The 21,257-nt window shown below is 43.5% G+C and overlaps 3 protein-coding genes across 3 annotated transcripts; all 3 read right to left on the bottom strand.

The window, feature by feature from the left end:
• Positions 1–1,081: 1,081 nt before the first annotated feature.
• Positions 1,082–4,422, bottom strand: lmod2b (leiomodin 2 (cardiac) b). Its single transcript, XM_029247521.1, has 3 exons — positions 4,130–4,422; positions 2,300–3,667; positions 1,082–1,143 (listed from the first exon to the last, which is right to left on the bottom strand). The coding sequence occupies exons 1-3, from the start codon at positions 4,403–4,405 to the stop codon at positions 1,117–1,119; spliced, it is 1,671 nt and encodes a 556-aa protein (XP_029103354.1). The 5' UTR covers positions 4,406–4,422; the 3' UTR covers positions 1,082–1,116.
• A 2,353-nt stretch (positions 4,423–6,775) lies between these two features.
• Positions 6,776–11,445, bottom strand: LOC108932004 (ankyrin repeat and SOCS box protein 15-like). Its single transcript, XM_029247469.1, has 10 exons — positions 11,376–11,445; positions 11,054–11,153; positions 10,884–10,936; positions 10,304–10,435; positions 10,016–10,174; positions 9,556–9,801; positions 8,413–8,584; positions 7,524–8,088; positions 7,032–7,185; positions 6,776–6,951 (listed from the first exon to the last, which is right to left on the bottom strand). Exons 2-10 carry the CDS (start codon positions 11,149–11,151, stop codon positions 6,776–6,778), a joined length of 1,755 nt encoding a protein of 584 aa, XP_029103302.1. The 5' UTR covers positions 11,152–11,153; positions 11,376–11,445.
• A 1,380-nt stretch (positions 11,446–12,825) lies between these two features.
• Positions 12,826–16,229, bottom strand: LOC108918702 (ankyrin repeat and SOCS box protein 15-like). Its single transcript, XM_029247465.1, has 8 exons — positions 16,217–16,229; positions 16,004–16,056; positions 15,785–15,916; positions 15,365–15,523; positions 14,507–14,752; positions 14,222–14,393; positions 13,373–13,937; positions 12,826–13,037 (listed from the first exon to the last, which is right to left on the bottom strand). Exons 2-8 carry the CDS (start codon positions 16,047–16,049, stop codon positions 12,873–12,875), a joined length of 1,485 nt encoding a protein of 494 aa, XP_029103298.1. The 5' UTR covers positions 16,050–16,056; positions 16,217–16,229; the 3' UTR covers positions 12,826–12,872.
• Between the last annotated feature and the right edge of the window lie 5,028 nt (positions 16,230–21,257).

The raw sequence follows: 21,257 nt of genomic DNA on the forward strand, positions 1-21,257 counted from the left end.
ATTGTGAGTAGTGTAAGGACTGTCACCTTGCAGTCTTCAGGTTGTTGGTTCAAATACCACTTCTGCTGTAGAACCCTTGGTTAAGGTACCTACCCTGAATCGCTACAGTGAATATGACGTAGTGATGAATGAGTAGAGGACACAATTTATGTAACGCAAACTTGAGATTTGGGAATCGCACAACCCTCTTCCAAAAATTCAACCTTACACTCTTTGGATTTTGTGTTTAGTTTTGGGCTCTTGTATTGCAGTCCATCATGGTTGGCCAAAGAAAGGCTATAAGACTAACAGAAGCTGGATGTTAAGTGTTTAGATTTTTTTTTTTTTTTTTTTTTTTTTTGTGCAACATTGCTTCAGGTAGGATGTACACTGATTTATTTTCAGTTTGTGTGTGTGTGTGTGTGTGTGTGTGTGTGTGTGTGTGTGTGTGTGTGTTCCCTTTTTTTGGTGGTGGTGGTAGGTGATGGCCACTGTACTTTATGTACTCCTGTTGCTAACACTATTTCCCCCATTGAAATTTCTATGAGTTACTACTATATACTGTTTGACAGTAGCACAGATAGAGCAATACTTGATGTAGGGTTTGAAGAAGAAAAAAAAACATTGATGCTAAGAGCTCAGTTTTTTGTTGTCTCAAAAATGTTTGTCATGCTGAAATTGTTTTACTGGATATTTGGTGGATTCATATTGCTGAAATTGTGCTTTATTTGAACCGCATCAGCATAACAAGCCTGTAGTTTAACCGTGTGACACTTTAAAGGCCTCAATTTATGAAGCATTCTGGCTTAAAGTAAAAAGTATCCATAATACAGCTGTTTAATCCTTTTGGCCACTTGTACAAATAAATACACAAAAAACATATTTACAATTCACACATAAAACCTAGAGTTAAACCTTACCTCATAAAATAAAAAGGTAGGTACATTATGGTACACATGAAGTACATATATTAATCTAAATTTAATTTTTTAAAAAAGGATTGCTGTAAAGCAATGGGCAGACAGTTGCTGCAGAACTGACTTGATGATGATTTTTTTTTTTTTTTTTTTGTGGAAAACTGCCTTGAATCCAGTCTTCAGACCCTGTTCTGTTGCCAGATCCAACCTCCAGGCCCTGTCACCGCAGGTAGAGCGGGACCTCCACCTGCAAAATAAGGGTGCTTTCAGGTCAGTTTTTACCCACAGCATGAAGTGTAACCTTAACATTAAACTCTCTTCCACTTAGACCTCCACCTGATAAATAAGTGGATGCTTACACTAATTCTGCCGAGGCTCCAGTTTGAGCGAACTACATTCATTGTATTGTAAATTAACAGATATCTTTATTGCTTTTGGGTTCAATCCTTTTCTCTTCTGAATGCTTTTTTAAAATTATTATTGTTATTCATATCCTGCAGGTTTACAGACTGCCTTTTTGTTGTTAGCCTGACCATATGAATTACCGATTAAATGCTTCTTCCTGCCACTGAATTCCTCAGGCCCCCTAGCCTTGGGTAGTGGTAGGGGTCCTGTGAAGGTCTGGAGCTCTTATCTTGTCATGCGCCTTTGGCACATGGAATCGGCGTTCTTATCTGTGCCGAAGTGACAATGCACATCTATTAATAACGGCACAGATCAGGAGGAATGCGCACGCACAGCTGGGGGTGTTGCCGTGTCACACTGCCTCAGCTTTCTGCAGCGTGATTGCAGCAATAAATCCGCCACAGCCTCAGTAAAATAAACCATCCTTCACTGTTGCCAGTGGCTGAAAGCACTGTAGACAGTTGACATATAAATCCAAGGAGGGGCTCTGCTGAACTCGGGTTGAGCTGATAAAACAACAATTAATACGTAATAATAGTGATATCCTCCCTAGCATTTCACCTGTTCAGGGCAGTGACCGTAGCAGTGGTACAGCTTGTGTCCTGGCATCCGGACACAGTATCTGAGAATGACTTCACTCCGTTAGTCCAAAGTTCTCCAGCAGCGTGCTACCTCACCCTAAAGCCTCAGAACATTGTTCTTGTTCTTTTCCTGGAAAACCTTGGCAACAGTTTTCTCCTGATAAAACCGGCTCCTTTGATAGTACTGATTAATTATTTTTCAGTACCAAGAAGAGCTTTAGCTCGCAGAAGAGCTCTAGCTCGTAGAAGAGCTGCGGCACAGGCTGTGTACCAGTAAAACCTTTGAGGAATGTCTTTGATAGCTCCTTTTCTGGTGTAAATGAGTGACCTGAATTACCCTGAGGTGAAACCAATGGCTAAGTTAGTGTATGATAACCCCTCAGTAGAGCCGAGTGCTGTACCCCAATGCATGCTCACCCTCCGGAGGGATCGGATGCTGCTGTTGCGGATGGCTGCCATGAGGTCGTCGTGGGCGGAGCGTTGAGGTGTGGAGGGCCGTGACGTGTCCTCCAGCCGCTTGTCTGCAACTGGCTTCAAGGCGTTTTTCAGTTCCTTCAGGATGTTGCCCTCCTTCTCTTTCTCCTTTGCCGTTCCCTTCTTAACCTTTCTCGTTTTGGCCTTGTTCTGAGCCGCCTGCTGCTTCTTCTTGCCCTGCTCGTGCAGTTTGATCACCTCTGCAATCTTTCTGGTTGGCACCTTCTTCTCTGGGAGGGTTTTGGATGGAGGAAGTGGTGGAGGTGGTGGTGGTGGCGGTGGGGGTGGGGGCGGGGGTGGAGGAGGCGGGGGCGTGGGAACAGGGGGCATAGACTTCTTGGCAATATCATTACGTGGAAGCTTGGGAGAAGACCATGGCGAGGACCATGGTGAGCCTCGCGGTGACCCATATGGGGAAGCAGTGGTTGTGCCCCTCTGTAGCGCACTGGTCCTTGGGTTTGCTGCCCCATCATGGCCTCCCTGCTGCCTCTGCTCTTGACGGCGCCTCTGGCGCAGCTGATCCTGGTTGCGGGTCAGGATGCTGGTCATGCTCATCCTGGGCCCTGCTAGGTCAAACTGGTAGCCCAGCTTTAGCAGCGTGGTGTTTTCTCTGAGCAGCCTGACCAGCTCCATCTCGGCCTGGCCTCCCAGGATATGTCTCTGGTTGTGGAAGCGGAGCTCCGCCAGTGTATTGTTCCTCTGAAGGGCCCTTGCCAGGGCCAGGATACCCTTGCCAGTTAGGTAATTAGACTCGACATTGAGGTTTGAGATGCTCTTGTTCTTCTCGAGCGCCCCAGCGATGGCGAATGCAACTTGGTCATCGGCGTGAGTGTTAGCCATGCTGAAGACCCGGACGTGCGTGTTGGACTGCAGGGCCTCAGCAAAATGCACTAGGGTCTCTTGAGATAAGTTCTCGATGTTGTTGAGGTTGACTTCAGTCGTGTCTGCATCGTCATTGAGTATCTTCTCGAGAGTCTCGTCAATCACAGTGGGGTTCCCACATGGCCGCTCAGGCACCATCTTGGGAACCGGGGTTTCTGCTCTCGCATGCAATTCTTCCCTGACTTTCAACACACCATTGCTAATGGTCTGTGAAGATTTGGGGCTGGTTTCATTCTCAATCTTCTGTGTTGTTTCATCTTTTTGGTCATCTTCATCTTCAGTTACAGGCTCCTCCTCTTCCTCTTGCTCGCTGTCCTCCTCAGTCTCACTGGCTTCTTCCTCGCTCTTTGCATCATCCTCGACCTCCGAGGGCTCACTGTTGCTCTCTGTCACACATTCCTCCTCATTGCTATCATTTCCCTCATCCTCCTATTTTTAGTTTCAAAACAGAATATTGATTAAAACAATGAATATATCTGGTCATTTTGAATAATGCATTTTCACATTGTTTTTCATAGTTTTTCCACAGTATTTGAGATCTGTTTGTAAAAAATTCTAAACTCTTACTGTAGTATTACATGTCAATTAATGTACTGCAGTTCCTTGCGCCAAATGATTCCTTGTGAATTGTAATCACTAAATAATGTAGATCTAGTTTAATTTTCTTTATATTTTTCTAGTTTCTTATTTCTCTTCAGACCAGTGAACATTAAAAATGTAATCGCTGTAAAAACCATTCAGCTTCAAGTAAAAAGGGAATTTTTATGCACCGAACAAGTAAAGAAACAAAATACAAGATGCATTATAATTTTTCACAATTAATGTAATCAGTTAATATTGGCAGGAATCCCAACTGCTCATCTTCAAAGACTCTGTCTTCCTCATGCTCACCTGTTTGGGGCTACAGCCTGAACGCTCGTTCTCCAACAGTTTCTGGGTCTCCTTCTCCCAGTACTTTAGCAGAGCCTCTCTGCTAAATGTGCCGGTTGGGGTCTTGATGGTCTGGTCCTTCTGCCGAAGGCCGATGGGGACATTGTCGTCGGGGTCGATGTCGTCCAACTCCCTCTCTAGCTGACGAAGCTCCTCAGGCGACAGCGAGGCCAGCAGTTCATCTTCGTCCACATCTTCATACTTGTCCAGCTCCCGTCGGTACCCAAACGTGCTCATGACCCACACACTGGTCACAAACTTCAAGTCTTTTAGATTAATGGGGCAAAGCAGGACGAAGTGTGCGACTGTCTCCTCTTCTAATCTCACCCAGCTGCCAGAAGAGGCTTTAAAAGTGTGGGAGGGGGCTGCGCAGGACGGGTAACAAAACGCTCACCCATGATGTGGTTTCTTTTTTAGGAGCAGGAGTCAACGAGATAGGCTTACCAAGGGAATGTGAGCGCACTTAGAGGCCACAGTTGCGACCTGCCACCACATTGGTCATGAACAAAAAAAGACCAGCCAGGACAGCAGACATGACATGATCGACCAGAATGACCAGGTCCTCTTATGAGTGGAGTAGAGGATCCTATTATTAGGGTAAAAACATATTTCCTTTCATTGTAACTCTTGTCGGTAAGCTAGATACCTGAAAAGAAAGTTTTCTTTTTTAATGAAATTTGCCATTAAGGATTAATTTGCACAAAAATGTGTTCTGAGGCCTGTATATGCCTCATTACCCAACTCATTACCCAACATCATCATAGAGAATTATTGAGATGAGTTTGAGATGGTCATGTGACGTCAATGCAAAGGGGCATTGATATAGCTTTGAGTCTGCAGGTGTGAATTCCAGGTAGTACTTTATCAGCTACATCTCAGAAATTTTGATAAACTTTTTTTTTTTTTTTTTTTTTTTAAATGAAGTACAAAGAACACATTCTTTCAAATATTCCTGGAAAGATAAACTTCTTCCGACCCACAAATTCACAGGTCTGAGTAAAACGCCTGACTGACACATTTTTAGTTAACCTTTGTATTCAGTTGAATGCGTTTTAAAAATAGTAATGTCATTTTTGTTTGGGGAAATAGTAGTATGTACACAAAACTTGAGCATGAAGCATGAACATTAGTCACATTTACAAAAAGTTTTAATGTGGCCAGATCTGAAGCATCTAAAAATTGTTGCGTAAGAACAATAAGCTAATGTCTTGTTTTAATGTTATGGACACAAACAGTACGTAATGAAACATCAGTGAGTCATGTGGTTTACTGGGCAGGGGGGCGTTGTATGGTGTTTGTTTATCAATGCTGGCAAACTACTGAGCCATTATGGGGTTTTGAACAAAGCCTTAGAGCAGAGCTGATGTCCTTCCCACAGATGCCATGCACGTTGCTCACGCTTACCACTGCAGAACTAGTCAAATCCAGTCATTTTATGGGCTCTGTCGTCTTTATGGGTTTTGCATTTGAAGTTTACCCATCTTAATGTCATATGCTGGTGAATGGATAGTGACATATTGATTTCTTCTGCTGCTTCAGATTATACCCTTGACAACTCTCTGGAGGTCCTCACCAAAGGTTTAGGGAGACGTGTCATGACTAGTGGGTCACACCCAATGTCATCGGCTGAGAAGTGGTCTGATAGCTCAGTGGTTAGGCTACGCAAAGGCATAACACCATGTTTTCCATGGCTTTAGATCCAGAACACCATTGCCCTGATTGCAGTAGTAGCTACATAAAGAGGCTCCCAGGATGCACTGGGATGGCATAGGGAACTTTATCACACAATACCTGACAAATGTGTGGTTTATCTTTTATGTTTTAAATTTATTTTTTGGAACTCTAGAAAATGTTCTGTAGTTTAACTTTTTATGTTTAATTTTCAACTCTCTCTCCCCCCCATTAGTGGTATCTGAAAGTCCTACCCCTCCCCTCTGCGATGGCCAGCAGGGGACAATGCTTCTGCTCTCTGTTGCCTTCTGCAACTTCCTCACCATCTGCACTGCCATAATACAGAGGGTTCCTGTGCAGCCCCCCCCTAGTTCTTGGTGTTGTTTTGGGGTCCAGACATATGTTGGTCTTCATCTGTAATGTGGGACATTGACATATGGAAATCTGAATGAGGGCAGTTGTAAGAGCTGACACACTGACTCGCTGTATGTGAGAGTATCCGTACTCGACAAAACTCATTTAAACCACACCACACCATCTGTCATGTAAAAATGTATCAAACTAAAAAAATTGTTTTGAAAAAGTACAGATGCTTTTTAATCGCTTTGTTTCCTAAGCATAGCCATGCTTTCTCATGATTAAACTAGGCATTTTATACTTTTATTATATTAATGGTTGATTACGCTGCATATGCTTCAACTGTTCTTATCATGGAATTTGAACCTGGAACCCTTGGCCAATTACAGAAAATATAACATGTATTTGCATAAAAGCCCTGTGCAAGAATTGGCATCACAAGTGCTGTTTTTAAGAAGATTAATTCCTTGGTTTGGGTAAACTACAGAGCCTGTTTGGAACCACAGACAATGAAATGATCCTGCTTAAAAAAAAAAAAAAACACTGCTTCTTACAGTGAAAAAGATGACCCACATCAGTTCACCTGCTTAGCCCTACACTTTTGCCATATAGATCATACTCCTTATAAAGCAGGTAATCCTTGATTCTGGGTGGGAGGGGAGATGACTCCATGGTGCTGATGTCACACAGTGTTTTCACACTCATCTGTCTTCTGATCACCAGTCTGCACAGGTGTTTCAGTGACCGTGGGTTTCCTGAGCCAGAAAAGAACTTTTATTGTGGTAAATGAAATGTCTCTCTGCATGTTTGCCTGAGATCGACCATCAGAGCTCACCCAGAATGTCAGCGATTTCAGGCCACTCTTTGTGCTTCTCCAGAGTCAGCTTGAGCTTGGAACAGATGGACACGTGTCCCACATAGTCCAGTAGAACCCGCACCACAGTTCCAGTCAAGTGCTTCAGACACGATACACTGATGAAGTCACAGAACTACAGTAAAACACAGCACAGAACCGTACTTTTCACAATGTGGTACAATTTTCCTCATATAAAAAATTTTTTTATTTTTTTTTACTGGACTACATCCTTTATACTTATTAATGTAGCTGAAGCTTTTCTCCAAAGCATTTTGCAGTTATTTAATCATTTATACAGTGGGGTAATTTTTAACTGGAACAATTCAGGGTAAGAACCTCATTGAGGCTCTAGAGCTAGAATTCGAACCTGAATCTTTGAGTGTAAGGCAGCAGTGCTAACCACTACACTACGTGCTGTTTGAGATTAAAGTGTGAAAATTCAATATGTAATCCAGGGAGATGGAAACTCACAGGGATTTTCTCCTCTTGGTTGCATATCTCACACATCTGGCTCCTAAGATCATTTGAGGGGCAATGTGTATGGAAGCTGTTGTCATGGTGACAGCAGAAGCATCTCCCTGCATCATAGCTGCCGTTGAGCAGCAGACGCATCATCACTTCGTCCCTCAGGCAGTACTGCAGGGCCGTGGGGAACACCGTGTCACTGACCACTGTGAAGTAGCAGTTCACGTCCGCCCGCTTGGCCAGGAGCAGCCTCACAATCTCATACCTCCCGGCCCTGACGGCCACCAGGAGGCAGTGCAGAGGATCTCTGTCGGGTTTCGCCCCAGCGTTCAGCAAGAGCTCCGTGCAGGTGATGTCACCATTGGAAACTGTGAAGTACAAAGCTGTCCTCCGCTTATCTGCGTAGTTTTCGAAGATGTACCTCTCTAAGGTGGCATTGACATCGAACCCATTCTCTATGAGCAGCGCCAAGCACTGTGCATGGCCTCCATCCGCTGCACAGTGAATGGGACTTTGCCCAGAACGACAAATGGCCCTTTTTGTTGTTACTGGAATTAATATTTTTAGAGCCCTGTTGGTGTAAAAATATTTAAAATGCTCCATTAGTAGTTTTAACATCTGGTATGATTTCGTGCAAAATCTTAAGAACCTTCTTTGGAATAGCTGTCACTTGTGTGTCTACAGAAATGACTATGGAGTTATAACAGCTATAATTCACAAAATAAATCTTAGCTGCTATGAAAAGAACACTAATTTTATTCATGGAGAGGTACTTCTTATTGACAGCATGCATGGCTGAATCTTAGAAGTGAGCTCACCAACAGATCTAGATGCTAAGTAGAGATACTAATAAGAGGAGCCCCTTTCAAAGGGTGTCGTAGACACTTGTACTCACAGGTAGTGGCCCTTGTAGGCAGCCCGGTGGATTGGGAGCTGCGAACTTAGATTTTCTATGTTTGCGTTGGCTCCATTTTGCAGGAGAAGGTCTACACAGTCGGGGTTTCCAGAAGCAGCAGCATCATGCAGGACACTGTCACCATTGGGGGCCCTCGCATTCACATCAGCCCCTGATTGACAGTAAGAGGCACAGCCCTGTTCATATTGTTCTTAGCCCTTCCCCCCCCCCCTTCCCTTCCCTCCAGAGGACACTGTACACCTGGAATCAGTCCTTGTCCTGCTGGTGCGGTCATATAGTGCTGCTTGATGTACTTGAACCCCTTGCCTCCCTTAGTTTTATCACAAAGTAGATATTTAATAAGAACTTGATGTTCTCATCTGACATAATAGGTGATTTATTACCGGTTCCATATGTACTTTACAGGAAATTATGTGTGTAGTAGAAAAATGGGGTTCACTTTTGCATCTGCAGTACTTCCAAGTTGCATTGGTTAAACCAAGCAGGTAAGTAGAATCAGGTGTGTAAATCATAATCATTTATTCATTTTATAAGCTTATTTTGAGATTTAACATGTAGAGTTTGGGGGGCGCAGTGGGTTGGACTGTGTCCTGCTCTCCAGTGGGTCTGGGGTTTGAGTCCTGCTTGGGGTGCCTTGTGACGGATTGGCGTCCCGTCCTGGGTGCGTCCCCTCCTCCTCCAGCCCTTTGCCCTGTGTTGCCGGGTTAGGCTCCGGCTCTCCGCGTCCCCGTATGGGAGAATCGGTTTCTGATGATGATGATGATGTACAGTTTGCTTGTTTTAATATTTTATAGAAGAATAATTACCACCCCCTTTAGGTTCACATACTTTCAGGCAGCACTGGAAGACAAGAGGCCTGGCATTCCAAATAGCTGCATTTTAACTTGAAAAATTACTTGTATTAGATAAATTACAATAGAATATAATTCAGGTGTTAACGTTGATGTTTGAGAGTCCCAGGAAACGCCATTTTTATGGTTATATCTAAAGTGAGCTCAGCACATTTTCTCCTGATTTTATGCCCTTGCTACATGTTGTCTCTGAGCCTCCAGAACTAGGTCAGTTTTCCAGCATCGAGGTTAGGCTTTCTGTTTGGTACTGAAAAAGCATCAGTGCCCTTACCGTGGTAAATGAGAATCTCCAGGACTTCTGCGTGGGCATTCTCCGCTGCTACACCCAACGGAGTCACGCCATGTCCATCTCTTTCCGTAACCCTGCCCCCGTTTCTTAGCAGCAGCATCATGATGTCATCACAGCCCACCCTGGCTGCCTCATGCATGGCTGTCCACTTCTTCAGGCAGACCTGCTCCACAAAAGCCCCCTTCATGATGAGTGTGGACACGATGTCGTACGATCGGATTCTCACGGCTGAATTGGAAAAGACAAGTGAATTTGCACGACTTCTTCGAGGAAATTGAGATAGTCACACAGATGAGAACATACTGTAGCGAAGAGGACGATATCGGTGCTTTGCAGTTCATCTAGTGAACTGAAAGGGGGAGCTACATCACGTGGAGTGAAGACCTACTACCTTTAAAATGCAGATGCCATCTCTAAAGACATTCTTGGGGTGAGGTGTTACCCAGAAGAAGAGGAGACTCGTTCCTGCTGTTGGTGTTGTGTGGAGAAGCGCCATTCTCCAGCAGCACCTTCACGTTCCCCAGCAGTCCAGCCTGCACTGCCAGCATCAGGGCCGTCTCCCCTTCTAGGGTCCTCTCCTCCAGGCTTAGCCAGCATGACCCTGCCAGCCACAGTCCCACAATGCTGTTCTACAACAATCTGACATGCCGATTTTAGTTGATTGTTGTTCCTGCTGCTGTTTAAGAAGTTGCTGTAAGCACTGTCCCATGACTTTGCTCCACTCACTCACCCTGCACCACCATGTCCAGCACGTCCACGTTGGTCTGCACCGCGGCCCTATGGAGAGGAAGCCAACCCCTGGTGTCCGTCTCGGCAAAGGCTGCCGTGAGCCTTATCATCTTCTGTAGAGCAGCTACATCCCCTGAGGGTGGTGATCCCCGAGTGAACGGCCGTGAGTCACTGTGTGTCTATCTCCTACTGCAGCAGGCACAGTCTTTCTAAACAGACAGCTCCGCTCAGGTGTCGTCTTCGGCACCCGCTTTGAGATCAGCTAAACAATTATATGACCTCGTGCTACTCGGGAATCGTGTGTCTGCATCCAAATCTCTCCTTCTGTTGATGCAATGCCCTTTTTATAGTGTTCTCGGAAATGTGCGTCAGTTGGAGAAAAGCGTCTGCTAAATGAATAAATGTAAATGTGCTTTAGACCCCTTAATAAACAAGTTAACTGAAGACAAACACATTTTTTAAACCAACACAATAGATGTTTAAATTACAGATTAATGCACAAATAAATACAGGCTATTCAATAACTGATGTAGTTCCTGCATAAATCAATTTCTGTAGAATAAGATGGGTTTAAGAAGTACCTTCTTCAATGGCTGCCAGGATCTTTAGACTGTTGTCGCTGGCAACTCCAAAACTGTGTAAAAAATGAAGAGAAGACCTTGAGGCCTTAATGCTGGTCTCTTAAGGAAATGAAAAAAATACTTCATTGCGGTGGAAAGGATGATCTTGAATACAAATTATTTGAAATTACCTTCCAGCTGACCCTAAGAACGGTTCTGTGCAGGACTCTTCGGTACTCTTTTGAATAATAAACTCGAGACCATCTTCTCTTTTGTCACTGGTATCCATAGCTTTTGGGAAAAGGCCAGTTACAGTATGAACAAACAGATGAGGCTTTTGTGTGCATTTTTGCTACCTTAATATATACGTCATATAGTGTACATAACAAATTGGTGACTCTACTCTCTTCGCCCTTCTTAGCTGAGAAGTCAACAGATGTGTCATAATTATTAGTCTTGCACAGTCCTCAAATTCTGAGCAACCTCCAGACATACAGCATTTTTGGACCTCACCTGTGACGTGTGTGCCTTGTCACACCGAACTCACAGGTCTCGCTCGGGTTGTCTTGGCTGCGTGTTTGTGTTTTGCTCTATCTTACTGAGTCCCTGGGGTTATTTTTAGGCCTGTCCCACTTCTGCTGGTGTCACACTCTGAGAACGCCGGGCACATTGTCACGCTGAAGGACAGTTCTGTCATGATTAATATTGCAGAGTTCTGAAATAAATCAATATTTTGTAAATATTAAACATGACAGCACCCCAAAGACACTGTTTCCCTGCATAGTTGCAGTATTGTGTGTCACATTAATGGTATTTACAGTTGCATACATAAAAAATATATATATAAAATATATAACTATAGACAACCGGCAGCTACTTTTACCAGCTGTTGAGTAGCTGTGCAACTCAGTAACCTGAAATATCTGAATTAGTAGATGGACAAAAAAAATTTACATCGGTTTTAGGCAATGTCAAAATATGCTCATTTTTATTTTTGGTATAAAACACTTTATTAAGAAAATTAACACAATTTATGGTTCCGACATAAAAATGGAAAAGATTCTGCATAGAGTACCTGGACAGCAAGCAGTGAAAATTACATAACCCGTTTTGCCAAGAAGCCTGAATGTTTCAGGAAAGAGCAACCATTTCTTAGTGTTGGCCACCAAACGTTAATATCACACCACATTAACAGTGAGATTCATGTGTGGCACGGGGGCATAGCCAGTAGCGTTGCTGTGTCACAGCGCCTGGGTGGTGTGAGAGGACGTGGGTTCAATCCCCCTCACTGTGGGTGGAGTTTGCACATTCTCCCTGTGTCTGCATGGGTTTCCTCCCAATCCAGAGACATGCTGTTCATGTTCCCCCATAGTGTGTGAGTGACAGAGAGAGTGTGTGTTCCACTAATGTATGGATGAGGGACCCATTGTAAGTAGTGTATCTAACAGTGTAAGTCACCTTGGTGAATAAGGTGTGTGGGTTTATAACACTACATAGAGTTCATTGGAAGTTGGCTTGGAGAAAAGCATCAGATAAATGTAAATGCATAGGAACAGATACAATGTTATGGTAACATTATATATATTATGGATGGCTTTGTAAATGGAACAAAATTCTGAAAATTTCTTTAAAAAAAAAAAAAAAACTAGCAAAGCTTTAGTATTTATAGTTGATCTTAACAATCCTGAGACATTCATTCATTCAGTCTGATGGCAGGAATTTCAGTTTTGACCAAAGCATGTGGTTCAACTTCATGTGTATTTTTTCACACATTTATAGCAATGTTTTGGCTGTATAGATCATACTCCTTATAAAGCAGGTAATCCTTGATTCTGGGTGGGAGGGGAGATGACTCCATGGTGCTGATGTCACACAGTGTTTTCACACTCATCTGTCTTCTGATCACCAGTCTGCACAGGTGTTTCAGTGACCGTGGGTTTCCTGAGCCAGAAAAGAACTTTTATTGTGGTAAATGAAATGTCTCTCTGCATGTTTGCCTGAGATCGACCATCAGAGCTCACCCAGAATGTCAGCGATTTCAGGCCACTCTTTGTGCTTCTCCAGAGTCAGCTTGAGCTTGGAACAGATGGACACGTGTCCCACATAGTCCAGTAGAACCCGCACCACAGTTCCAGTCAAGTGCTTCAGACACGATACACTGATGAAGTCACAGAACTACAGTAAAACACAGCACAGAACCGTACTTTTCACAATGTGGTACAATTTTCCTCATATAAAAAAATTTTTTTTTTTTTACTGGACTACATCCTTTATACTTATTAATGTAGCTGAAGCTTTTCTCCAAAGCATTTTGCAGTTATTTAATCATTTATACAGTGGGGTAATTTTTAACTGGAACAATTCAGGGTAAGAACCTCATTGAGGCTCTAGAGCTAGAATTCAAACCTGAATCTTTGAGTGTAAGGCAGCAGTGCTAACCACTACACTACGTGCTGTTTGAGATTAAAGTGTGAAAATTCAATATGTAATCCAGGGAGATGGAAACTCACAGGGATTTTCTCCTCTTGGTTGCATATCTCACACATCTGGCTCCTAAGATCATTTGAGGGGCAATGTGTATGGAAGCTGTTGTCATGGTGACAGCAGAAGCATCTCCCTGCATCATAGCCGCCGTTGAGCAGCAGACGCATCATCACTTCGTCCCTCAGGCAGTACTGCAGGGCCGTGGGGAACACCGTGTCACTGACCACTGTGAAGTAGCAGTTCACGTCCGCCCGCTTGGCCAGGAGCAGCCTCACAATCTCATACCTCCCGGCCCTGACGGCCACCAGGAGGCAGTGCAGAGGATCTCTGTCGGGTTTCGCCCCAGCGTTCAGCAAGAGCTCCGTGCAGATCGTATCGCCGTGCGACACAGCAAAATACAAAGCGCTCCTTCGCATGTCCCCATAGTTCTCAGAGATGTGTTTCTCAAGGAGGCTATTGACATCGAACCCATATGCTATGAGCAGCTCCAGACACTGAGCATGGCCTCCGTCTGCTGCTGAATGAATGGGACTTTGTCCAGACTGGCGAATAGCTTTTCTGGAAGTAACTGGTATCAGGACTTTCAATGCCCTGTGAGTGAAATGAAGTTGACCTGTGTAAGTTAAACTGTCAGGCTCTAAATGGACCCTGTAATATAGGTTACCACCCAACTGCAAACATAAAGTGCTTGCAATTGCAAAACTAGAAATGAGGCCATCCTGCCTGTAGTTCAATATACTTGGGAGAAGACTAGTAGCTCTGCCAATATGTTGCAGGAAATCTGAGCAGGTTAAAGGGTACGAGGGAGCAGTCTCACTGTCAATGTTGAACATTTACAGGCTACAGATTTAACAGGCATTCATGAGGGCACTGACAGGTAGTGGCCCTCGTAGGCTGCCCGATGGATGGGAAGGTGCCCGGTCAGGCTAGGCAGGTTGGGATTGGCTCCGTGCTGCAGAAGAAGGTCTACACAGTCAGGGTTCCCAGAGCCTGCAGCATCCATTAGGATGGTCTCCCCATTGTGGTCCTGCGTGTTCACGTTTGCACCTGGTTTGAAAGAGGGACACACTTAACCACAGCCAGAGTGGCGTCTTTGAATTTACATGTGGACATTAACTTTGTTCAAGACCAAGAAGGAAAATAAAACTAAAGTGGTTCACCGTAACGAATGAGCGTCTCCAACACCTCCACCTGAGCGTGCTCTGCTGCGACACCCAGCGGGGTGACACCGTGACAATCCGTCTCAGAAACACTGCCCCCGTTTCTTAGCAACAGCATCACGATGTCACAGCAGCCGAGTCTGGCTGCTTCATGCATGGCTGTCCATCCCTTTCCACAGATCTGCTGTGCCTGAGCACCGCTCTCAATCAGGGCAGATGCCATTTTGAGTGACCTGCTTCTCACTGCTGCCCATGTGAGAAGACATTCATAGACTGGATATATGGACACAACAGCTGTTTAAACATAAACATTTTTGCTGGCAACATGCATCCAGAAAGTATGAATAATATGAGATCTAGGGTGTGCTGAAAAGTTTAAGTACTTATCTTTATGTATCATTAAGTATTATTTGCTAGAATGTACAGTGCTGCTTGAGAGTATGTGAATCCCTTGTGTCCCTTGGTTTTACCACAAAATGGTTATTTAACGATAAGCAGTCTTTCTCATCTGATATAATACGTGTGTATGTACCAATTCTGTATGTTGCTTTAGAGAAAATCATGTGTGTAGTATAAAAACAGAAGCAGTGCAGGTGCAAAAATAAGTGAACCCTAAGTTGCATTGGTTAAATCAAGGTCAAACCAAGTAGGTAAGTAGAATAAGGTGTGTAAATCATAATCATTTATTCATTTTATAAGATTTAAGATTCAGATTTTATACAAGAATAATCACTACCCTATAGGGTTCACATATTTTCAAGCAGCACTATAGCTCTTAACAGCCTACAGGTAATAGATGTAAAGCGTGAACTCTGTAAGGACACAGTTGCTGTCTACTCTGCATGACAGAGGAACTACCGAGAAGGAGAGGGGACTCATTGCTGCTGTTGGCGGCGTGTGGAGACGCCCCTTTCTCTAGCAGCACCTTCATGTTCCCCAGAAAACCAGCCTGCACCGCCAGCGTCAGGGCCGTCTCCCCTTCAAGGGTCTTCTCTTCCAGGCTCAACCTGTGTGATGCTGCCGTTTGCCGGACAAAATCCATAACTTTTTTGCATATGCTGGAGTAATTTTGCTTACTGGAAAATTTTACCCTTTTACACAGCTATATAAATATCTGCACTGCTCAAGGGAGAAGTTCTGGGTAAATGTTGGTGTTTAATATGGTGCAAAATTTATTTCAGTCTATTACATTTGAAATTAAGATACATCCCATTTTTTAAATTAAGCCAAAATGGTCATTTTACAAAATCGTTTGCTCTGTGTTCTCGTGTATCTCACCGTACAGCACGGCCTCCAGCATCCCTGCCAGCGGCTGGACTGCAGCCCTGTGCAGGGGGAGGCAGCCGCTGCTGTCCGCTTCCCCGAAGGCAGCCTGGGACTCTGTTAATCTTTGGAGTGACAGTACATCACCTGCAGACCAAGGGATCAGAGGAGGTTAGGACATCTGGGGATAGATGTACATCTAACCAGATGAGGAAGATGAGGAGAAGCCTTTACCTTGTTCAATGGCAGCAAGGATCTTCAGGTTGTCATCGCTGAGCATTTCAACACTAATGACATGTGCAAAATATAGACACATGGAAAACATTTCATAAACATAAATACAGGGAAACGCATAAACAAAGAGAAAGTAGTCAATGGGCTTGAAAGCCATCCATGCACTTCACATGTTTTCCAAACTGTTAAAGTATCGTGCTGCCATTTTCATACCTTTCGGTACATGTTAAACATGGATCTTCATAATGCTCTTGAATGCTCAGCTGCAGCACATATTCAGTGAGCTCATCTTCATCCATTTCTTCAGCAGCATTCATTGCTTTAAGGGAAACAAAGAGATGGTCGAAGGGCAACTGCATAACACACAGAGCAGCTACAAAATCAAATGCAGCTTTCTCAATAAGTTCATTTCGTATAGTACCACAGAAGTGAATGACTTACAAATGTTTTCAGATTACTGAATTTCCTTTGTTAGTTCAATTGCCAGTCATTCAAAACATTAAATTATTGCTTTATTTTTCTTATGAAATCAATCCGGTCTCACCTGCTTAGTATATGTCCAGTCACCCTAAGCCAGAGGTCTCATAATACTAGACTGGAAAGTGTCTTTATATTTAGAGCGGACCTGCTGTCATTGCAGCTGAATTTTGGGAATGCTGGTCATGCTGCCCTGTCTCATCTGTTCAGAGCTAATAATAGTGCTCATCTTACTGTATTCTAGCAACCTCTTGTACACCTTCCATGTACAATCAATGTGTATTTGACCTCTTGTGTTCAGTTTTCTTGCTTCATTACATAAAATAAGTCTGATGTAAATTGGGGGGTAACCAATGCAGAAGATTTTTTTTTTTAAACGCAGCTATAACCGTCACAAAGATAGATGGTTCATTGTTGGCCCGAAGCTGCAGGACAAGCTCAGAGGAGCGCTATAATCAATTTAATGCATTTATTAATGTCTGCAATCGCAAAACCTGCGATCAATTAGTCAGCCTGTATCCCACAATTCCTTGCTTTTCAAAACGAGGCGCGGGCAGGTTTCAGCAGAAGTTGTGCGAGTGGCGTAGTTCATGGTTGTCTGGTTTTGTATCGTATTCATAACCATGTCGGAATTACACGTGTTATTTTGTGGCGTGTTACATGCACGGTGTAAAAAAAAAAAAAAAAAAAAAAAAAATTGCATGCCACGTTAACAGTCAGTGTCCGTTGCATTGTTATGATAACGGAACGCGAAGTCTCTCTCTCTGCATTCACATTTGGAGAAACACGATTTTATAAGCGCCAGCCCAGTTCCAAGATCAAGGCCCTGCTTTAGGCTTTGCTCGTCTCGGACGGAAGTATCCACGTGAGCGCTCACGTGTGCGCCATGGCACGCGATTGTAGCCCACCACATCAGACCAAGACCAGACCAGAGACGACGCGACGGAACACTCACTTTGGTGAAGCACTTGTCTTGTCCTCGAGGGTGGCGGGGGTCCGCAGCCTATCCCAGCATCAGTGCAATATATGGGGACGAGGGGGGCTATCCTGGTCCTGGACGCCGGTCCACCGCAGGTCCAAGACTGTAACTGTAAGTTATAGCAAAGAGAAGAGGTAAGTTCTCATAAATCTGGAAATGATTAAAAAAAAAGTGCATCACCACATCATACACTACCTGTATCTACATATTTTTTTTTAAAACTGCCATTGCATAACCCGAGGCTAACATGTAAGTGAGCTTCTGTTGCACCCCTGGCCTGGCTCGGTCCGGTCCGATGCGGTACACGCACAGAACACACAGCAGCACCACGACCGGTTCCATCCGGTCACAAAGGAAGCCCGTGCGCGCGCTCTGGGTATCCGTATCGTAGACAGACACACAGTACAGTGAGTCAGACACACCCGTGTGCGACATCTTCTCCCGTGGCCGAACGAACATTTATAGAAGCAACGGTACATGACGAGAGGTTTCGGCGGGAATTCGAGGAAATAACGCTGTTACCTCAAACCAACCTGCTTAGTGCCCCGCACTCACCCCCCCGTTACCCGTTTGTTCCCACAGCGGTTGAACGCTTAATTCACATTTTACCCACAATTCAACTCTTCGATATAAACCATTTTCCCGCTCAAACTCGAGGGAATGCAGGTCCTTACACTACTATTATTATTCTTATTTTACCCGTCAAGCCCCCAGAAGAAATGTTTGTCGACTGTAAAAATAACGTGCACAGCAAAAGCGTGTACTTGTGGGCCGCGTGGGGGCACAGCGAGTAGCGCCGCTGTCTCACGGCGCCTGGGTGGTGCTAGGACGTGGGTTCGATCCCTGCTCGGTCTGTGTGGGTTTACTGTAAGCCAACTTATAGAACTGATTATTTAAAATTATTAACTTATACAGCTATTTCCAACAGGGGGTGTGGCGGTGCGGTGCGTTCAACCGGTGCCCGCTGTGTAGCGGGTCTGGGGTTCGAGCCCTGCTTGGGGTGCCTTGCAATGGACTGGCCTCCCGTCCAGGGTGTGTCCCCTCCATCTTCGGCCTTGTGCCCTATGTTGCCGGGTAAGGCTCCGGCTCGCCGCGACCCTGCTCAGGACAAGCGGTCGTTGATGATGGATGGAACTATGTCTAACATCAGTAGAGTCACTATAAGTTGATAAAATTAAGTTGTTTTGTATCATATATTGATGATATCCTGCAAAGATGCTGGCGATGGATAGGCCATACCCTGCGAAAGCCAGCTTCAAACACTACAAGAAGAGACCTCACGCGGAACCCCCAAGGCAAGAGGAAGCGAGGCTGGCCAAAAAAACACATGGCGACGCCACCTGGATGCAGAAGACAAGAGGATGGGCCACACCTGGGGAAAACTGGGAAAAACTGGCCCAGGACAGAGATGCCTGGAGAGCCTTTGTTGACGGCCTATGCCCCAGTATCATATATTGAACTTGTTTTTATTGTTTTCAGAGATCAGAAGATGCACAGCTCTCACCCTGTTAACACACTGTGCAAAGTTAGTCTGCTATTATTAAATAACAGTGAGTACAATTTTATGGATATATGTTTGATTACCTTTTTTTAGATGATACAACCGGAGAGCTAAGTAGCGTCTTTCTAGTTTTATGGAGCTGAACGGTAATTCATTACCATCCGTCGTGTTATCTGCTTTGTCATTTGGACCAAAGGTAACATTAAAATAATCCACCTTGTTGGACTGTTTTGGTTCACCTGCTATCATGAGCATCCATGACTATGGTGCAACAGGAGCTAGCATATGAAAATGTACTTAAAGATTTTGTTTTCTGCAAGTTTAGACAAATACAATAATTGTTTAAAATGTGATTAAACTTTCTGTTTGGAAAGCACTTCTAGTTTTACTTCTGTTTATTTAGGGAAATCTTCATTGAGTGAGATTGGATCTGGTTTATAATTAGTTGATGTCCTTGTGTAGTAACTACATTATTTTCACAGGTTAAAATTACTACAGCTCAATCAAAATTTTTATGGTGTTATGCAAATGTATAACCTCATACTGCAATAAGTGTATAAACTAATTAAGTTTAAATATAATACTTCAGGAATGTTCTAATTAAATTTTAAATACCTTAAAAAAATTTAGTAGTTAACCAAGGAATGTGTTCCTATCTTTCCAAGAGTGATTGCAGTCACATGGAACAATGTGTAGGAAAATTTTAATATTTCTGTGTTTTCCTTTTTATAAACAAAGGATGAGCGGTAATAAGTGGGATAATCTCATATTGCCAGCTAATTTTTTTTCTTGAATATGAAATGGGGGCTTGACTCAACACTTATCTGGTAAATTGTGTAAAAGTGTAACAATATTCTATGTATATACTAATCAGGTACTTTATTCACATGCTATCCTTGCTTCCCAGAAGGCATTCTGTCGCATTTCTAAGAAGAACCGACAGGCGGATTCCTTACACTGTCAATGAGTAAGACAACAACAGTCAGTGAATAAAAAAAAAAAAAACAGCCTAAGCTTATTTGCCTGCATTTAAAATTAACAGAACATTTCACTGAGATTTTTGCTCTTACATATCTGTACATTGCAAAAAAAAAAAAAAAAAAAAAATGCTAATCAAAATGATTTTTTAAATATTTGTGATAGTGGCCATGAAAAAAAATGTCAGTATCTGACTGTTTTTGATTTACTTTATTCAGAGCAACTCAAATATTACATGTTTTCCTTATTTCACCTGTCCATCTAAATAAATTCTTTACTGAAAAAAATTGTCTTACTGTTTTTATGATGAACTCTTTGAGTTTTAAAACTCAATTTCATAATTGTTTGTCATATATTTGTCAATATATTGATTTTTCTGTTGATTGTAGATGGTGTATAAAAATAGTGCCATACTTTTATAAATGCGGTGACACTTTACAAGGTTGTCATTTATGTGTTTGCTCTCCCCTGAACTCTGTTACTTGCCTGTAAAGTGTATTCCATTGAATGTAATGCTATCCCAGCAACAGACTTTGGACTTTAAAAGGACCACATCGCACTTGACGAGTAAATACTTTTCTAGTTCCCCCAACATGTGGGCAAATGCCAAATATTTCATGCTTTTTAATTTTTTCCCCAGGAATCTTGTTTTTGTCCATTTAGTGGCAACTAAATGGCAGTTCACTACTGTTTTTCCATTACTTTCTTACTTTGCCGGTTGTTGCAGCAGCCTGTTTGCAGATCCTCAAGAGAACAGCTACAAGTCAAAAAATTTTAGAGCAACTGTCCTAGGTTTGGTTACCAAAGCTGTGGTCGAAGGATGCTTCTCCGAACATTTCCCCAATGAGAAAACCGAAAACAAGTCACAAGCTGGAAAAAAATCTGCAGCTTTCCTTAGACGTCTGGTTCCGTTAGTCACTCACCTTCAAGAAGAGTGCGTCTGCTTTCCGCTTAATGCCCCGGCCCAGCGCAGATGTGTGACAGTGCAGCCACTGGCTGACCGGGACCCCTGTTTCGGTCTGTGTTCTGGTCAGCGGCAAGGTCACAGTGTAATGCGCAGTCATTTCACAGTGGTGCGAGTGTAAGCACCTTGTTGTGTGCCTCCTACTGTACTTCCACAATGTATTAGCATTACATCAGGGATTATTGTGTCATGGGGCTGATCTAACAGCCAGTTAGGATGCAAAGGATTACGTGTCAACTTTTAAAAGGCATCTTGCATTAGGCACATTTCTCGCTTTCTGACAGCACAGCAGCAAAGGTGTGAACACATTTTACATTTTGAAGCTAGTCTCAAATAGCGGTGTAGAGATGATACC

This window comes from Scleropages formosus, chromosome 21, assembly GCF_900964775.1.
Source record: "Scleropages formosus chromosome 21, fSclFor1.1, whole genome shotgun sequence".
Lineage (NCBI taxonomy): Eukaryota > Metazoa > Chordata > Actinopteri > Osteoglossiformes > Osteoglossidae > Scleropages > Scleropages formosus.